Source organism: Corythoichthys intestinalis, chromosome 16 (assembly GCF_030265065.1).
Source record: "Corythoichthys intestinalis isolate RoL2023-P3 chromosome 16, ASM3026506v1, whole genome shotgun sequence".
Lineage (NCBI taxonomy): Eukaryota > Metazoa > Chordata > Actinopteri > Syngnathiformes > Syngnathidae > Corythoichthys > Corythoichthys intestinalis.
The window spans coordinates 21,706,497-21,720,995 of NC_080410.1; the positions used below are offsets into that span (position 1 = coordinate 21,706,497).

The 14,499-nt window shown below is 37.2% G+C and overlaps 2 protein-coding genes across 4 annotated transcripts; both read right to left on the bottom strand.

Annotated features, from left to right (window-relative positions):
• Positions 1–1,226: 1,226 nt before the first annotated feature.
• On the bottom strand, positions 1,227–9,851 carry il12rb2l (interleukin 12 receptor, beta 2a, like). 3 transcript variants are annotated; one of them, XM_057860577.1, is made up of 17 exons: positions 9,749–9,851; positions 8,498–8,593; positions 8,322–8,411; positions 7,878–8,002; positions 7,270–7,423; positions 6,122–6,273; positions 5,895–6,040; positions 5,653–5,797; positions 5,470–5,546; positions 4,844–5,081; positions 3,484–3,684; positions 3,269–3,373; positions 3,036–3,179; positions 2,522–2,701; positions 2,363–2,423; positions 2,179–2,272; positions 1,227–2,090 (listed from the first exon to the last, which is right to left on the bottom strand). In XM_057860577.1, the coding sequence occupies exons 6-17, from the start codon at positions 6,210–6,212 to the stop codon at positions 1,755–1,757; spliced, it is 1,818 nt and encodes a 605-aa protein (XP_057716560.1). In that variant the 5' UTR covers positions 6,213–6,273; positions 7,270–7,423; positions 7,878–8,002; positions 8,322–8,411; positions 8,498–8,593; positions 9,749–9,851; the 3' UTR covers positions 1,227–1,754. The 3 variants fall into 3 exon arrangements, with proteins under 3 accessions (XP_057716560.1, XP_057716558.1, XP_057716557.1); XM_057860575.1 differs by lacking the exon at positions 7,878–8,002 and having other exon boundaries at positions 6,122–6,204; XM_057860574.1 differs by lacking the exon at positions 7,878–8,002.
• A 1,756-nt stretch (positions 9,852–11,607) lies between these two features.
• Positions 11,608–12,638, bottom strand: rln3a (relaxin 3a). Its single transcript, XM_057860578.1, has 2 exons — positions 12,224–12,638; positions 11,608–12,002 (listed from the first exon to the last, which is right to left on the bottom strand). Exons 1-2 carry the CDS (start codon positions 12,381–12,383, stop codon positions 11,728–11,730), a joined length of 435 nt encoding a protein of 144 aa, XP_057716561.1. The 5' UTR covers positions 12,384–12,638; the 3' UTR covers positions 11,608–11,727.
• Positions 12,639–14,499: the final 1,861 nt, after the last annotated feature.

Genomic DNA, 14,499 nt, shown 5'->3' on the forward strand with positions numbered 1-14,499 from the left:
TGCATGACAATACATGATGTCCCCATAATCAAGAACAGAAACAAAAAATAACACAATGGTTTTCCGGTTAGAAGTTGACAGCCTTTGATTCTATGCAGGAAGCTAAGTTTGAATTTAAGTTTACGGATTAGATGATGAATATGGGTTTTGAATGATAAATTACTGTCAATCCAAATTCCTAAGTATTTGTATGAGTCAGTGAGAGTAATTTGGGTACCATTTAGGGATTTGATTACAGGTAAGTCATTGTCAGTAATGGTGGAAGTGGAGAAAACCATGTATTTAGTTTTTTTCAGCATTTAAAACTAATCTGTGATTATGAAGAGATATATGTAAAGAATCAAAAGCAGTCTGTAAACGACTCAGAGCTAGAGCTGCGGAAGAACCGGGAGCATATAGAATGCAATCATCAGAAAAAAAGTGGACATTACAAAATTGATTAGGAAGAATAATATTAATGTATAACGTAAAAAGGAGTGGTCCAAGGACTGACCCCTGCGGCACCCCATTTGTAATAGTAAGTGGGCTTGATTGAACACCGTCAGCAGCAACGGTCAGAACCAGTTGAGAGCATTGGCCTGCAGTTTATGAAGAAGAATTTTATGATCAACGGTATCAAATGCTTTTGAAAGATCAATGAAAAGAGCAGCACAGAACTGACACAGAAAGGAGACAATATTATTTAACACAAAAACTATAGCTGTAATTGTACTGAGACCTGGGCAAAAACCAGACTGTTGCGGCTGAAGTATATTAGATGAGTCAATAAAAGAACGTAGTTGAGAATTGATCAAAGATTCAAGAATTTTGGATAAAAACGGAAGCTTGGATATTGGACAGTAATTATTGAGGTCAGAGATGTCACCATTTTTATGTAGCGGGATTACAGTAGCAGTTTTCAAAGAGGTTGGAATGATTCCAGATAGAAGGGTTTGGTTAAAAATATGAGCTAAATATGGACTGATAAATGGAGCACTTAATTGAAGAAGATATGGATCTAGATGGTCTGCACCAGCATTTTTGGAAGCCTTCCCTTTACTCAAAATTTTAAAAACATCAGAACTTTGAATATGTATATATTGTGTGTTGTTTTTGTGTCTTGTGTGCAAAGTATCTTCGGTTTAATGTTCAAGATCATCAAAATAAATGAGACAAAGATAACACGAGCACACGCATCACTGCACTTATAAAATTCATTTTTTTAATTACGAAAAATAAAAACTTTTAAAAGTGACCTGTTTTTTTTTTTTTGAGTATAAAAAGACGCATTTGTCTAAAATACCAGTGGGTTGAATAGAACAGGGGTTTTCAACCCAGTCCTCAAGGCACACTGTGGGTCCTGGTTTTTGTTCCAGCCGATCCAGCAGAGACAGTTGAACCAATGAGGCTTCTGCTAAAACAAGCCACACCTGACTGCAATCAACTGATTGCACTTGTAAAACACCAGATTGGGGAAAAAGTGTTGTCATCTTGTTTGGTAAGAATGAAATCCTGCACCCACAGTGTGCCTTAGTGGAATAGGTTGGGAACCCCTGGAATAGAAAACAGTGAACACTGAATCCGATGATAGTAATGGTGAAATATTGGAACACTTCCGGTCATTAAAATACAATAGTGTATTTGAAATGTTCTGAATAATAAATAATTCTTTACTCAGTATAGTTATTGCTACTACAATGTCGATGAGCATAGAATGTTAATGTAATTCAGAAATGACTGTATGATACAGTATATTGTTTTGTAATTACACTGTATCAAGCATTCAGTATGTCCACAGCAGTTGGCATAAAATGCTGTTCGTATCCTGACATGTCTTGTTCTTCTTCTGATGAACTCCAACAATCATCCCTGCCCGCACCACCACCCGCACTCTTTTCCTCCTCAGAGTCAACCATTTCTCTGTATTCGTCTCCACTATATCTATTTGTCCTACAAGTGCATCTCTTTGAGGGCGCTGCTGGTCTTGTTTGGTCTTCAGAGAGACAGTCCTGTTCACATACAGGGCATTGTATTTCCACTACTTCTAAAATGGACATGGTGGGAGGTGGTTCATTGATTGGGATCCAGATCCAAGGTATGGTATCATTCATCTGCAATGATATAACACAGAATGAAAACATTCTCTTTCAAAATGTTGACTATCTTACATAGCATTTACCTGAAAAAAATTAAACTCACCCGATACTTAGTCATTTTGAAGATGGTGCTATTGTAAGGATCTGGAACCTTCTCATTTATACACAGACATGCCTTGTCTGCTCCTTTATGAAAACTGCCAAACAAGCATGTTGTGTTAGTGACGTTGAAACAGGCAAAACCATTTTAATGCAAGTCTATATTGAGACAAAATTTAGCATCTCACCTGAATAAAATCAAAAGACAGCATATTATAGCAGGTAGGAGCAGGAACGCTAGTAAATGTGCTGACAAACAGAGATGGAGAAGTGTATGGCATAAGAAAACAGATTTGTCTTATTTGATACATTTTTATGAAAAGAGTAATCATGAAAAAAAAAGTTACATTTTGATTTGAGCTCAAGGTGCTCTGGTTGCGTTGTGATGAAACTGGTGGTGACATTGGCTCCTGGTCCAGCTGCAGTCACAGCCTGGATCCAAACTTCGTACTCCTGATTTGCACTGAGGTTTAGCAGCTCAAGTGTTTTATTTCCATCCTGAGGGGAAGCGCTCACATTGTACACTGCTGTAGGGGTGAAATAGTGTTGGGTTGAAGTCTCATAATTAAAGTATAGCAAACACACAGAGATTTTAAAATAATTCTGTGATTCAAATTGTATATATATTACAAGGGGCAAAAACGCCCTTTAGCCCTGATCCATTACAGAGAGAATAAGTAAAAAATAACCTGAAATGTGAAAATTACTCATAGTATGTAATAATACATTTGGGGTATAGGCAAGTTAACATGCTTGAAATTTCTTAAACAGACAGTTACCAACAATTTTGTGCATGAGTAGCTGACTGTTGCTACGTTTTTGTGTGGCAAACTTTGGCTTTAAGGAGTTTTTGTAATTTACTTTTTCCATGAGTCTTTCCATGTATTCCTATTTTGTAGTAGAGGATCAGCCCGTTCTGCATGTCCAGCGGTACAGGCTCCCATAGTAGGGTTGCATGTGTTGCAGCAATAGAATTTACTTTAAATAATGGCACTTTGGCTGGAACTGCAAAGTAAAGAAACAAAAACAAATTGACAAAATCAATCAAAAAAGTTATGTTTGTTAGAGTAGTTATTATATGTATGAATACCTACTTCCGTGACTAGAATATCCAATAACAGATGAAATATGATGGCTTTGTTGATTGGCTCTTACAGTAAATAGAGACACTTGGTAGGGCCTGTACTTTTCAAACTGACCTGTAAGGAGAAAGAACCAAAGTGGAACGGTTTAGTTTAATTTTTCCCCCCGCTCTTTAATATTTGCCAATTGCCAATATATATACTGTAGAATAACAAATAAAGCAGACCTGTAAATGTAACTGAAGTACAGCTTTTATTCACTCTGATCCAGTCAAATCCTTTCCCCAAATGACACCCTGCTTGTTTGTATTGGACCACATATTCGTCGATTGATTTGGCGTCAGGGAGCCAAAAGGAAGGATCCCAAGAGATTGTGAGGTTCTCTGTATTCATCGTGACATTAATAAAGTCCTCACCTCTAGCTTTACCTATAAACATCAGAGCAACATGTTGGCTACAATAATTTGAGTGGACTATGGAGTAAAAGTATAAAAAAAACAAAAAGCAATAGGCTATGTGATGTGATCAGGAATATGAAATAAAAATATATATTTCTGGGTTTCTGTTTCCTTGGTATCCTATAATGTCCTGTATTTAATTTGTAAAGCAGTAAAAATCAATAACACAAAATAACAAAGCCATTTATTACGGTGTTTGATTGCTTTTGGAAGAAAACATAATAATCATTACATGGTTGAAAATAGTGTTGTTTTTGTCAACGATAATGAAAATATTTCAGCGACATCAATTTTTTGTGACGATGACGAGCTAAAAATGTGTCTTGGAAGACTAAAACATCATAAACCGAATGCCAGTTTTTGTTTGACGAGATGAGATAAAATTGGCCGTCGTTTCCGTCATAAGTTCACAATGTGTGACATTTTCTTATCGTATGTGTGGTTTAGTTAGCACAGCACATTGTAGCAGTGTTTGGTCATATCACTCATGTGTCGTGCTGCATGCCCCCCCACCAAATACACACACATGTTTACGCACAACATAATCTCAAGGTTCAAAACTTGCTTTTTTTGAAACATGTCATGTCTTATGTTGGCTAGATACGCCATGTTGCTTTAGCCTTTAAAGGTCCGTGCTGATTGATCATCACGCCCTAAATGTAACTTGTAGCGTTAGCATTGCCTTCGCGTGAGCCTCGGCATTCAGCATGGTGAGTGTCCAGGTGAGTTTAATTAATTGAAAATAATGTACTGTTTTCCTGTTGGGTGTGTATTATCATCACAAAGATAGTGATGTCCTTGCAGACTCTACTATTACAGTATGTGCTATTCTCTCAGTGTCCATTTAAAATTATTGGAAACCTTTTATTTGTGTATCTATTTATTCATGGTATAAAACTTTTTAAGTTTACAGACGAAAACATTTTCAGTAATTGTGGACTAAAACTAGGTAAAATTTGTCAGTCTTCCTTGACTAAAACTAGACGATAACAAATCAGTATTTGCGTCCAAAAGACTAAGACGAAAATCAAAAGGGCTGGCAAAACAACACTGGTTGAAAGAGTACTTCAAATATTCATTCCAACTTAACATACCTAAGCTAAAATCAATCAAATCACAGAATGGATACCTGGCTCTGGAATTGCAAGGTAGGAGTGCATTGTAGCCCCATGGGCATTGTAGGCTAACACACTTGCTGATGACACACTCTTTAAAGAAGAGTTGAGGTAGCATTGGTGCTCATCACAGACCAACAAGCCCCTTGGCTCAGCGATGGAAATATTCACTAATTCCGTCATGTTGTGGTTGGAGGACAGCTTAACTTCATATCCCAAAATTTGGCCGTGAGCTTGAGAAATTGGAATCTTCTGGAGGGGAACAGGGTGGGGGGCAAAGAGCAAAGTTTAATATGACTCATGAGAGTTGGATTTGAGAGGTAATGCGCATAAAATGGATATAATTTCTTGATGGTAGTGTTATCTTTTTTGTGAAACATCTAACATTAAAACTGCAATATTACAAATCAACAATTACATCTTGTTTTTTGTTTCTCATATTTATTGTGGTGGTGACTACAAATTAATACTGTCAATGTCCCAGTACTACGGGATCAATTGTATTTTTTGTGCTGTGATGAAAACTTGTGTGAAAATTTGTGTGGTCAAACTTCTGTTATTCCGAGATTCCCAGGCCAAGAAACTAATCATACAGTTTGCTTACTATTATAATCAGTAAATTAAGTTGTGTGTTGTGTACCTTCCATGTCATAACACAATCATTATTAGTGGCAGACACACCACAATCCTTCCATACATCTATCTGTCCAGTAGGAGCTGACAAAAAAAATGTGCGGCAAAAATTAGTATAGTAGTATTTTTAATGCACGTCAATTCTAAATAATGAACATAATTCTCAACCGCTTCTTCGGAGAAGGTTTACCTGTCTCAAAACTCATTATTTTGTGGGTTGCGCTCCAGTTACTTTTCAAGCCTGTTGCACAGGAACAGCGGACTTGAAATTCATAGACTAAACCAGGCCGGACAGGACCACTGAATTCATAGTTGACTTGTCCTCCAATTTCCTCCTAAACCAAATGTAAAACATTGTGGTAGTGGTACAGTTGCTTTCACATCATCAACTGTGATGTGGAAAGAACTAAAAGAAACAGGCTTTTTTAATACCTCACGCCAGAATTGTTCTACTTCATTCCGAAATCTCACGTCACAAGAACCCAAAGAAAGATGCGATTGAAGATTACAGATAGACTTCCAGGATATTTCCAAAGGATCTTGTTGGCTTCGTGTAAATATAGGAGGAGATGGTTTCACTAAAAGCAGAGGAGAAAGAAGTCGCTCATGTTAAAAAAGATTCTGTAGATGTAAATTTGAGCAAAATTTCCATTACTCACCAAGGTTGCCTGTGTTGAAGACAACTACTTGGGATTTGGCAGAACCATATTTGCTCTCAGCCTGGACCCAAACAGGAAGTTCACTATACATGGAAAAGTGTTCACGGCCGATTAGCCCACTTAAACTGGTCCCTGTATTCACATGGTCCACTCTGAAGAGGAAGTGGGAGGCGACCTGGTAAGTCCACTTGATAATGCTCATTTAGCAGAGGTGGATAGTAAAACTAGATTGGCTTTGTGACTTCTTGGAAGAATTGTATTTGTTCAAGTAGTTTTAGTGCATCACGAGTTTTACTTGAGTATGTTTGGTAAGAAGAAACTCGGTTTTTACTCCATAACTTGAGCTACTTTTGTATTTTATCTAGAGGTGTTTATAATTGCCTTGACAATATATTTGATTCTTCAATGAGGTTTGTGTCACATTACCCAATCCAACATAAGGTAGCCTCAGAACTAGTGATATTTGACTGAAAAACAGTTATCTTCCGCGCTACTGCGTTACACAAACATATTTGTATGGAAAAATAAGCGTATAGATCAGGGTTCACTAAATCCAGACCTCAATGCCACTTTTCCTGTCGTGTTTTCCACATCTCTCTCCCCTAACACACCTGAATCAAATGACTGTGATCAGCAACCTCTCCAGAAGCCTGATAATGATCCTCATTATTTTGATTCAGGTGTGTTGGAGGAGGGAGACCTGGAAAACACGACAGGAAAAGTGGCACCGAAGTCCGGATTTAGTGAACCCTGGTACAGTACATTAGATCTACAGCTCATTGGAGTGAAGGCAAATTTTGTAGTAAATGGATGGCTTGACTACAAAAAAGGGATGATGATGATGATGATGCCTATTGTTGTTGTTCCATAAGTGTAAACTAATAAAGGTAATGTAAGACAATTTCATGCTGATAAATCTGCCTGACTTGACGTTACAGTATTTTAAAAAATATTGAATTTACTTTTCTTTTAGTTAGTGATACTGTTCGGCAATATCTGAAGTTGCACAATCCAATTTTGTACTTATGTTTATTTAACATTCATGCCCCAATTAAAAAGTAAAAATTAAGTCCCATACTTTTACTCTTACATTTGTGGCCTCTCTTCCCATTTCTGTTATTTACTGAAGAGTATCATGATGCTCTTACACATTGTGTGCTGTTTCCCAGTGTAGACTGTAGTTTGTGGAGACCCGGGGATCAAATCTGTGATTCCAATTACAGTGAATATCAACCCCGCAGATTTCATCACATGGAATGTGACACTCAGGTTTGGAAGGGGGATATGGAGGACCTAGCAAACCTAAAAGAGAATTTTAAAAATATGCAATTTCAAAATGTGTGGTGTTCTCTTGGGAAAAGAAACATATTAGACCCCAAAAACTTCACAATTTAACAGTACAATATGATTTCACCTGAGGAATAAGGAATGACAGGTAATGATAACAAAACTCATAAAAACTTAAATCAAATTGGATGATTTTAAAGTTTTACTTTCAGAATATTACAAGCAATATGATCATGTTTGAACAAATATTTTGTTAAATATTTTTTTCAACTTAAAATGATATTACTTTAAAACATTAATGTTCTATTTTGTGGAGGAGGGTGAATTTTATGTACAGTACTTAGTACAGTAAAGTATATGCTTATATGAAGACAATTTCGTTGATCATGGGAATTTAGTCAACTTCCCAAAAATTGCAGCTTTGAGGTTTCCTAGTTTAATCGTACTTATTAGGAATATTACCACATACATCAAACATGCGAGAATATTATGGTCGTGACGTCTCAGTTCAACACATAATAGGGCTCAGCAGACTGCTAACAGGAAGTAAGGCGACAGCACATGTGCTTCAAAGCATGCTTGTGACTATATGAGCTGCAATGAAAAAAACAGAACCGTATCACGGCTCTGTGTGCAAATTATGAACTTTTAGTCATGTGTAATGTGCAATTAAGTGGGCTATCAACTCTTAGTAGCATAATATAGTGTGGTAAATGATAAACAGTTATACGCATGAAGCCCTTTCTTCTTTTCATGACACGACAGTAACACTTTATTTTTCATTTTAACACTCCAAATTTAGATGAGAAAAATTGATGTGATTTAATATGAGTGGTATACCCGGAGAAAAATATCTTTATTATAGCAACAACCTAAAAGGCATCACATATTGATAAGTTACTGAAAAGCATACCTTCAAGTGCAAAAGAAATTGACATGTTGCCTATTAGGATCAAGAGAAGCCATTCTGGATCCATTGCATTCGGACCCAGCACTCTTGTACCTGTAATATGAATGCACGGATATTGTGTTGTAAAACAATCAACAGTGTATTTAATACTTGTGAAAAGAAACACTGATCTTACTTACTGAGATTGTGTCAAAATGGTGTATTATGTTAACTAGATATCCAGAAGTTTCGCTGACTTGTCTAGGCTGACACAGGTCTGGCATGAGTTGTTACCCCTTGAAAATGTGCATTGATGTAGAGCATATTAGTAGTCTTCCTGTGAGCAATTCATCGTTACACATCGAGATGGCATGACGAATTCCGCGAGTAAAACCCAGAAAATGTTTGCAATATATGGCGATGATAGCGTGGTGCTATATTTCCGTGTTCAGAGTGGTGGCGAGGCTTCCTGGAAGTTACGTCATGAGGTAGCAGTCGGCAGGACGGCGCATCCCTCGTTGCTATGGTGTTGCTATGGCCATAACTCAAAAACTACGCGGTCAATTATTTATTTATTTTTTAATGTGACTATTTGAGACAGAGAATGATGCATTTAATACAATTCAACTGAGTAAAACACTCAAGAGCGAAATCCGAAAAGCTTTTCAGTTGCCCTTTCAGACAATGTACTTATATGCATGCAGATACATACAAGACAAGAATTGGTCTACTTTGTGTGTTGGACGGGCCTGCCTTTAGTTTAGTTCATAATACAGGCAGTCCAGTCTCTTTACAATTTAACTGAATTATTATAAAGGAAAAGGAAGAGACAATATATGGAATTTACTACAAAATAAGTGATTGGTAATGACTGTATTCATTTAAATTTGCGTACTAAGTTAAATGCACAGAATAAATCTGTTGACAATACTGTCACTTAAACATAAATGTTTAATTGTAGAGAGCCTTATAGGAACCCTAAATATAGAAATTACTTTATTACAATGTCGTATACCGTAGCTCAGGGCTTATTTTGTAGAGTGTGACGAGCTACGTGCTGACCGTACTACTTCAATAGTCAAAAAATAACCTACAGAATGCACACAAAGGAAAATGTAGCCTAAAAACACAGGCAACCACTTTTGCGACTAAAAGAAAGCTAATGAGTACGTTATCTTCACGAAACGACTACGTCTCGCTGACTTGCTTAAAGATTACATCATATTTGATGAGTTATACAGCACACGCGTCGTAAAAATGACATTTTAAATGGGCCATCCCGAAATTAAATCGCTTTACATATTACTCATCATTACCGTAAAACTCAAATCCCGGGTTAAAACGTCTTGTGACTGTCTGGATCCGTGACAACATTATTGATAAGGAAGCTTCAGTAAAGCAACAACATACACGTTACGTATCTATTTTAAATATAAGAAATAGTTCGTTACCTCATTTTCACTGTAAAACTGTGTTTAAGTCAGGTTCCATGCGACGTTGTGACCATTTTAACGGGAAACTTTCAGCAGTGCCCTTTACTCACGCCCATTGATCACGTGGATAGAGACGTAGCGGAAGTGAAACTGTACATTACAGAAGGGAAAAAAACATCAAGTCGCCATTTGGGGTTAATAGACGCTAAAAAATAATCTATTATTTTTCATGCCGCATGTTATTCGGATCACTGATATTTGTGTTTGATGCTATGGCAATCAAGACTGGTAAAGGCGTAATTATTGCAAGCCAACGGTTCTCTGAAAAGTTGTGTACCTGATTGTATTACTGTATAGTTTTTATTATCAATGCATTGGCATTGGAAAGACTAGATACAGTATTTTTTATTTTTTTTTTAAATTGAAGTAACAGTTTTAGCTAGCTATTTTAGATCAACTGTCGTAATGTTGACTAGGATTTAAATCAAGGGCGTAGGTTTGCATAGGGACGGTAGGGACATAATACTACCAACTTCTCAGTGTCCCCACCAAAGTTAAAGCAACCTTATATACACTGTATAATGAGTTTAGTTATACATGTGATTTAAATTGTCTTCCCATTTGTTTTAAGTAAAGAATTGACCAAACCATAATCAGGTGAATTGTTTTCATTATGTCCAAACTTACATTTACCACTTTTCACTTGCTGAATGCGCCGGTTCTATCCCCATCCCCCCTCAAACACACGTTTGATTGGCTGATGACTTGACCCACCCCCGACACACACACGCATGGTCACACTCACACAGCCCCGATAGGAATACATGTTGACAACATGCCGCCTCCTCCACCCGCTTCGAAGACGAGGTATATTAGAAAGTTGTTGTTTTTTTTTTGGCCAGCAGCAGCCACTGTAAGTAATTTAAAAAGATGCCAGCGTTGTGGAGGTTTGAAACACACCCATAATTTTGCTACTGCAAGTTCGACCTGCATCAGAGTTAGCATAACATTAAACTGTGAACTTGCTAACATGCAAAACTTGAGTGGGAAGCTGCTTAGAGAGAAGTGTCCTTCTGTTTGTGTTTTCTACTGTTAACGTTAATTAAATTGTGTGAAATGTGGTGAACTCTGCTGGGAAGTATAGAACCAGAAAAACGTGAGCAAGAAGCTGCTTAGAGAGAAATGGGTGCTGCATTACCTCAAATGTTGTTCATACAACACAACATACGGTAATCATAATTAACTATGTACATAAAAAGAAAAAAAACTTTTTTTTTTTTTTTTTGAGGATGCCGTGAGCTACCCACACTAGCATTGCGATCGACGTAATGAGCACCCCTGATTTAGCATATCAATTAAGTTCATATCCGTGAGAAATGCAGCCCTGACCCCCGTTCAGCTAATTTGTTTGGTCTTATTAATGACCCATTCCGAGCAAAAAGTGTACATGCAAGTTATGCTGTTGTATCGTCCCTACCAATGTTGAGACCAAACCTACACCCTTGATTTAAATTTGACAGCTTTGGGATATGCAAAGTTTTATATAGATTTAGCTACAAGCACAGCTTGCACCAGCAAGTGACAAAAAAGCATTTATTGAGTGTTTTGGAATATTGAATAAAATACTAATAAAACAGTGAATGCTATATCACAACACATAATATGACATAATTCTGACACAATTCATCCATCCTCCCGACAAATGATGAAACATTTTTTACTCTAAGGACACCTAGGGTTCATGAGAGAAAAAAATGAATGTACAGTATATACAGTATTCGTGTGTTTAATAGTGATCATCTTACAATAAAAGCTTTATTGTTGACCCTCTCAAGGCAGGCGTTGCAGATTTACAACAACTTAATGTTAATCACCTAATTGATCCACGTTCATATTTTATGAACCTTTTTTTTTTTTTTATTCAGAGGTTCCCTATTTATTTCTATCACTGAAATGTATTTTTAGCCTCAGATGATCAATCAATGGTTGTTTGGTTCTCAGCAAAGAGAACTAATCTCACTCTTGCTGCAGCCCCACTTGCAGCATGCATTGGAAAGACCCAAAACCACGTCCCGACCCTTACGATCTGCTTTTCGCAGGGCTTCAAGAATCTCTTCAGTGATGAAAGAACGAGTTGGCCGACTGAAGATTCTGTCTTGGTTTTCACTTGATATGAAATCCAGATCTCTATTTCTGTGGAGTATACTCTCCATCACAGGATTGTGATTCAATTCCTCTGAAGACTCTTGATGGGAGTTGAATGGGTCTTCTGCTGCAGAATTGTGAGCAAAAGTTGCGTTGAGTCAAAGGAATTCAAAGTGGCAAATCACAATATCTGGAAACAAAAATTGTGTACATACAGTACATATGCATTTGTGTTTGTAAATTGTTGTGTGGGTGTGTATATTTTTCTATTTTAATGGATTATTTAGTGGTGTGCATTAGAGAAGAAATTTATATTTCTTTATGTAAGAGACAAGGCCAATGTCTCACCTGAAGTCCGAAGCGATCGTCTCCATCTTGAGCCACCACAAGTGAAGATGACTGCTCGGATGAATTCCCGACCACAAAGCTTGACACCATACACTGGGCTGTCCATGGTATGAACTTCGTTCGCCAGCAAACACACTGCCAAAAGCAGAACTTTCCACATAGCACCCCAAGGAAATAATTGAAGAGCTACAAAGGCGAACTTAATGTTGCGCAGCAATTAGGTTTCCGTATCCCTGTCTGCAACAGCTATGACTCTGTGGGTGACCCAACCAGGGTTTATAAAGCAAACTGAAGCCATCTACGGGAGGTATGAGTATTGTGCATGCATTATTCTCTGAGACAATAAATATGAGAGATACCATCCGAGACCTTTATGAAGAATAAAAACCAGACCAAAGGTCAGAAGCACGTCAAGTGGTTTAATTACCTTTTGATAATTTCAGTTGCATATGTAAAACATTTCATAATCTTGATTTATGAGTACTGTATATTGTACAGATAATGAGACTAAATGTGAAACAATGAGATTGTTTTTGCTCTATAATAAACATGTTTTGCAAGAATAAATTTTTGTCATCCTTTATGACAAATTCCTCATTCATAAACTCAGCTGCTGCTCTTGGGTAAAATCATCTTTATTCATCTATGAAGTTTGACATTAGATGAGACGCTAAACATAATTAAAAAAAAAAAAAATTAGTAGAAAGTAAAGTACACGAAATAGTGAAAACAATATATATAAAATCATTCACTGTTAATTAGATTTTTTTCATAAATACGTTAACAAACACAACTTTAACAATATATTAAAACACAATCCCAATTGCCTATGTATTGTGTGGTTGTGCCATTTAAAAACCACAAATTAAAATGTGTATGATTTCCACATTGCCACCTCATGTTCTTGGTAATGACTTTGTCCTATTATTTTTTTAAACAAAAAGGTGAGCAGAGAGAACAGAGCCATCACTGGTGACATTTTCAAAGTCTGATAACAGAACTGTAGTTAGTTATGAGTTGCTCTACAATCAAACACCTTTTATCTGTGGAACCACCAGTCAAAGGGCATTCATTTAGAATATTACAATAGCATGATGAATTTGCCATTAATATGACAATGGCAAGGAAACTAAATGGCATTCTAAATGTGAAATTAATTTGGGGGGGGAGAGTCAAAAGTTTATAACTGAGTCAATTAATTCATTTATATTGCTGTTGCTCCAAGGTTACTGTTGGCAATACACTAGACGTCATGGTTCGAAATCATGCATGGCACGGAAGGTTCCCCTGCTTAAGCCAGCACGTCAAGGCCCGTTTTAAGTTTGCCTATGACCATTTGGATGATGCAGAGGAGTCATGGGAGCAGGTTTTGTGGTCAGATTAGAGTAAAATAGAACTTTTTGGTCATAATTCCACTAATCGTGTTTGGGAGAAAAAGAATGATGAGTACTATCTCAAGAACACCATCCCTACTGTGAAGCATGGGGGGTGGTAGCATGCTTCGGGGGTGTTTTTCTGCGCATGGGACAGGACGAGTGCACTGTATTAAAGAGAGGATGACTGGGGCCTTGTATTGTGAGATTTTGTGGAACAACCTCCTTCCTTCAGTCAGAGCATTGAAGATGGGTCGTGCCTGGGTCTTCCAACATGACAATGACCCGAAGCACACAGCCAGGAAAACCAAGGAGTAGCTCCATAGGAAGCATAACAAGGTTCTAACATGGCCTAGCCAGTCTCCAGACCTAAACCCAATAGAAAACCTTTGGAGTGAGCTCAAACTCCATGTTTCTCAGTGACAGCCCAGAAACCTGACAGATGGGTGGGCCAAGATCCCTCCTGCTGTGTGTGCAAATCTGGTGAAAAACTACAGGAAACGTTTGACTTCTGTAATTGCAAACAAAGGCTACTCTACCAAGTATTAGCATTTTCGCAGGTGTTTAAATACTTATTTGCAGCTGTATCACACAAGTAAATTGCTAAAAAAAAATTATGCATTATGATTTCTGGATTTTCCTTTTTAGATTATCTCTCTCACAGTGGACATGCATCTACGATGAAAATTTAAGACACCTCCATCATTTCAAAGTGAGAGAACTTGCAAAATAGCAGGGTGCTCAAGTACTTATTTTCTTCACTGTATATTAAGCACACAACAATTAAACAAATGCTGAATGTATAATCTTTATTAATTTGATTTTGTGGGGTATGATCTCCGATGGACTCCATGCATACCCAAGATGACGCTGAACATTGTGGCACATTGCAGTGATGTCTGA

Coding starts and splice junctions, on each gene's coding strand:
- il12rb2l (XM_057860574.1), bottom strand. CDS start 8,385: ATGGATCCAGAATGGCTTCTCTTGATCCTAATAGGCAACATGTCAATT. Junction 5,798..5,894: donor TAGAACAATTCTGGCGTGAG/GTATTAAAAAAG, acceptor CATTTGGTTTAG/GAGGAAATTGGAGGACAAGT. Junction 2,273..2,362: donor TGTCTTTTGATTTTATTCAG/GTGAGATGCTAA, acceptor CTTGTTTGGCAG/TTTTCATAAAGGAGCAGACA.
- rln3a (XM_057860578.1), bottom strand. CDS start 12,383: ATGTGGAAAGTTCTGCTTTTGGCAGTGTGTTTGCTGGCGAACGAAGTT. Junction 12,003..12,223: donor ACGATCGCTTCGGACTTCAG/GTGAGACATTGG, acceptor ACAATTCTGCAG/CAGAAGACCCATTCAACTCC.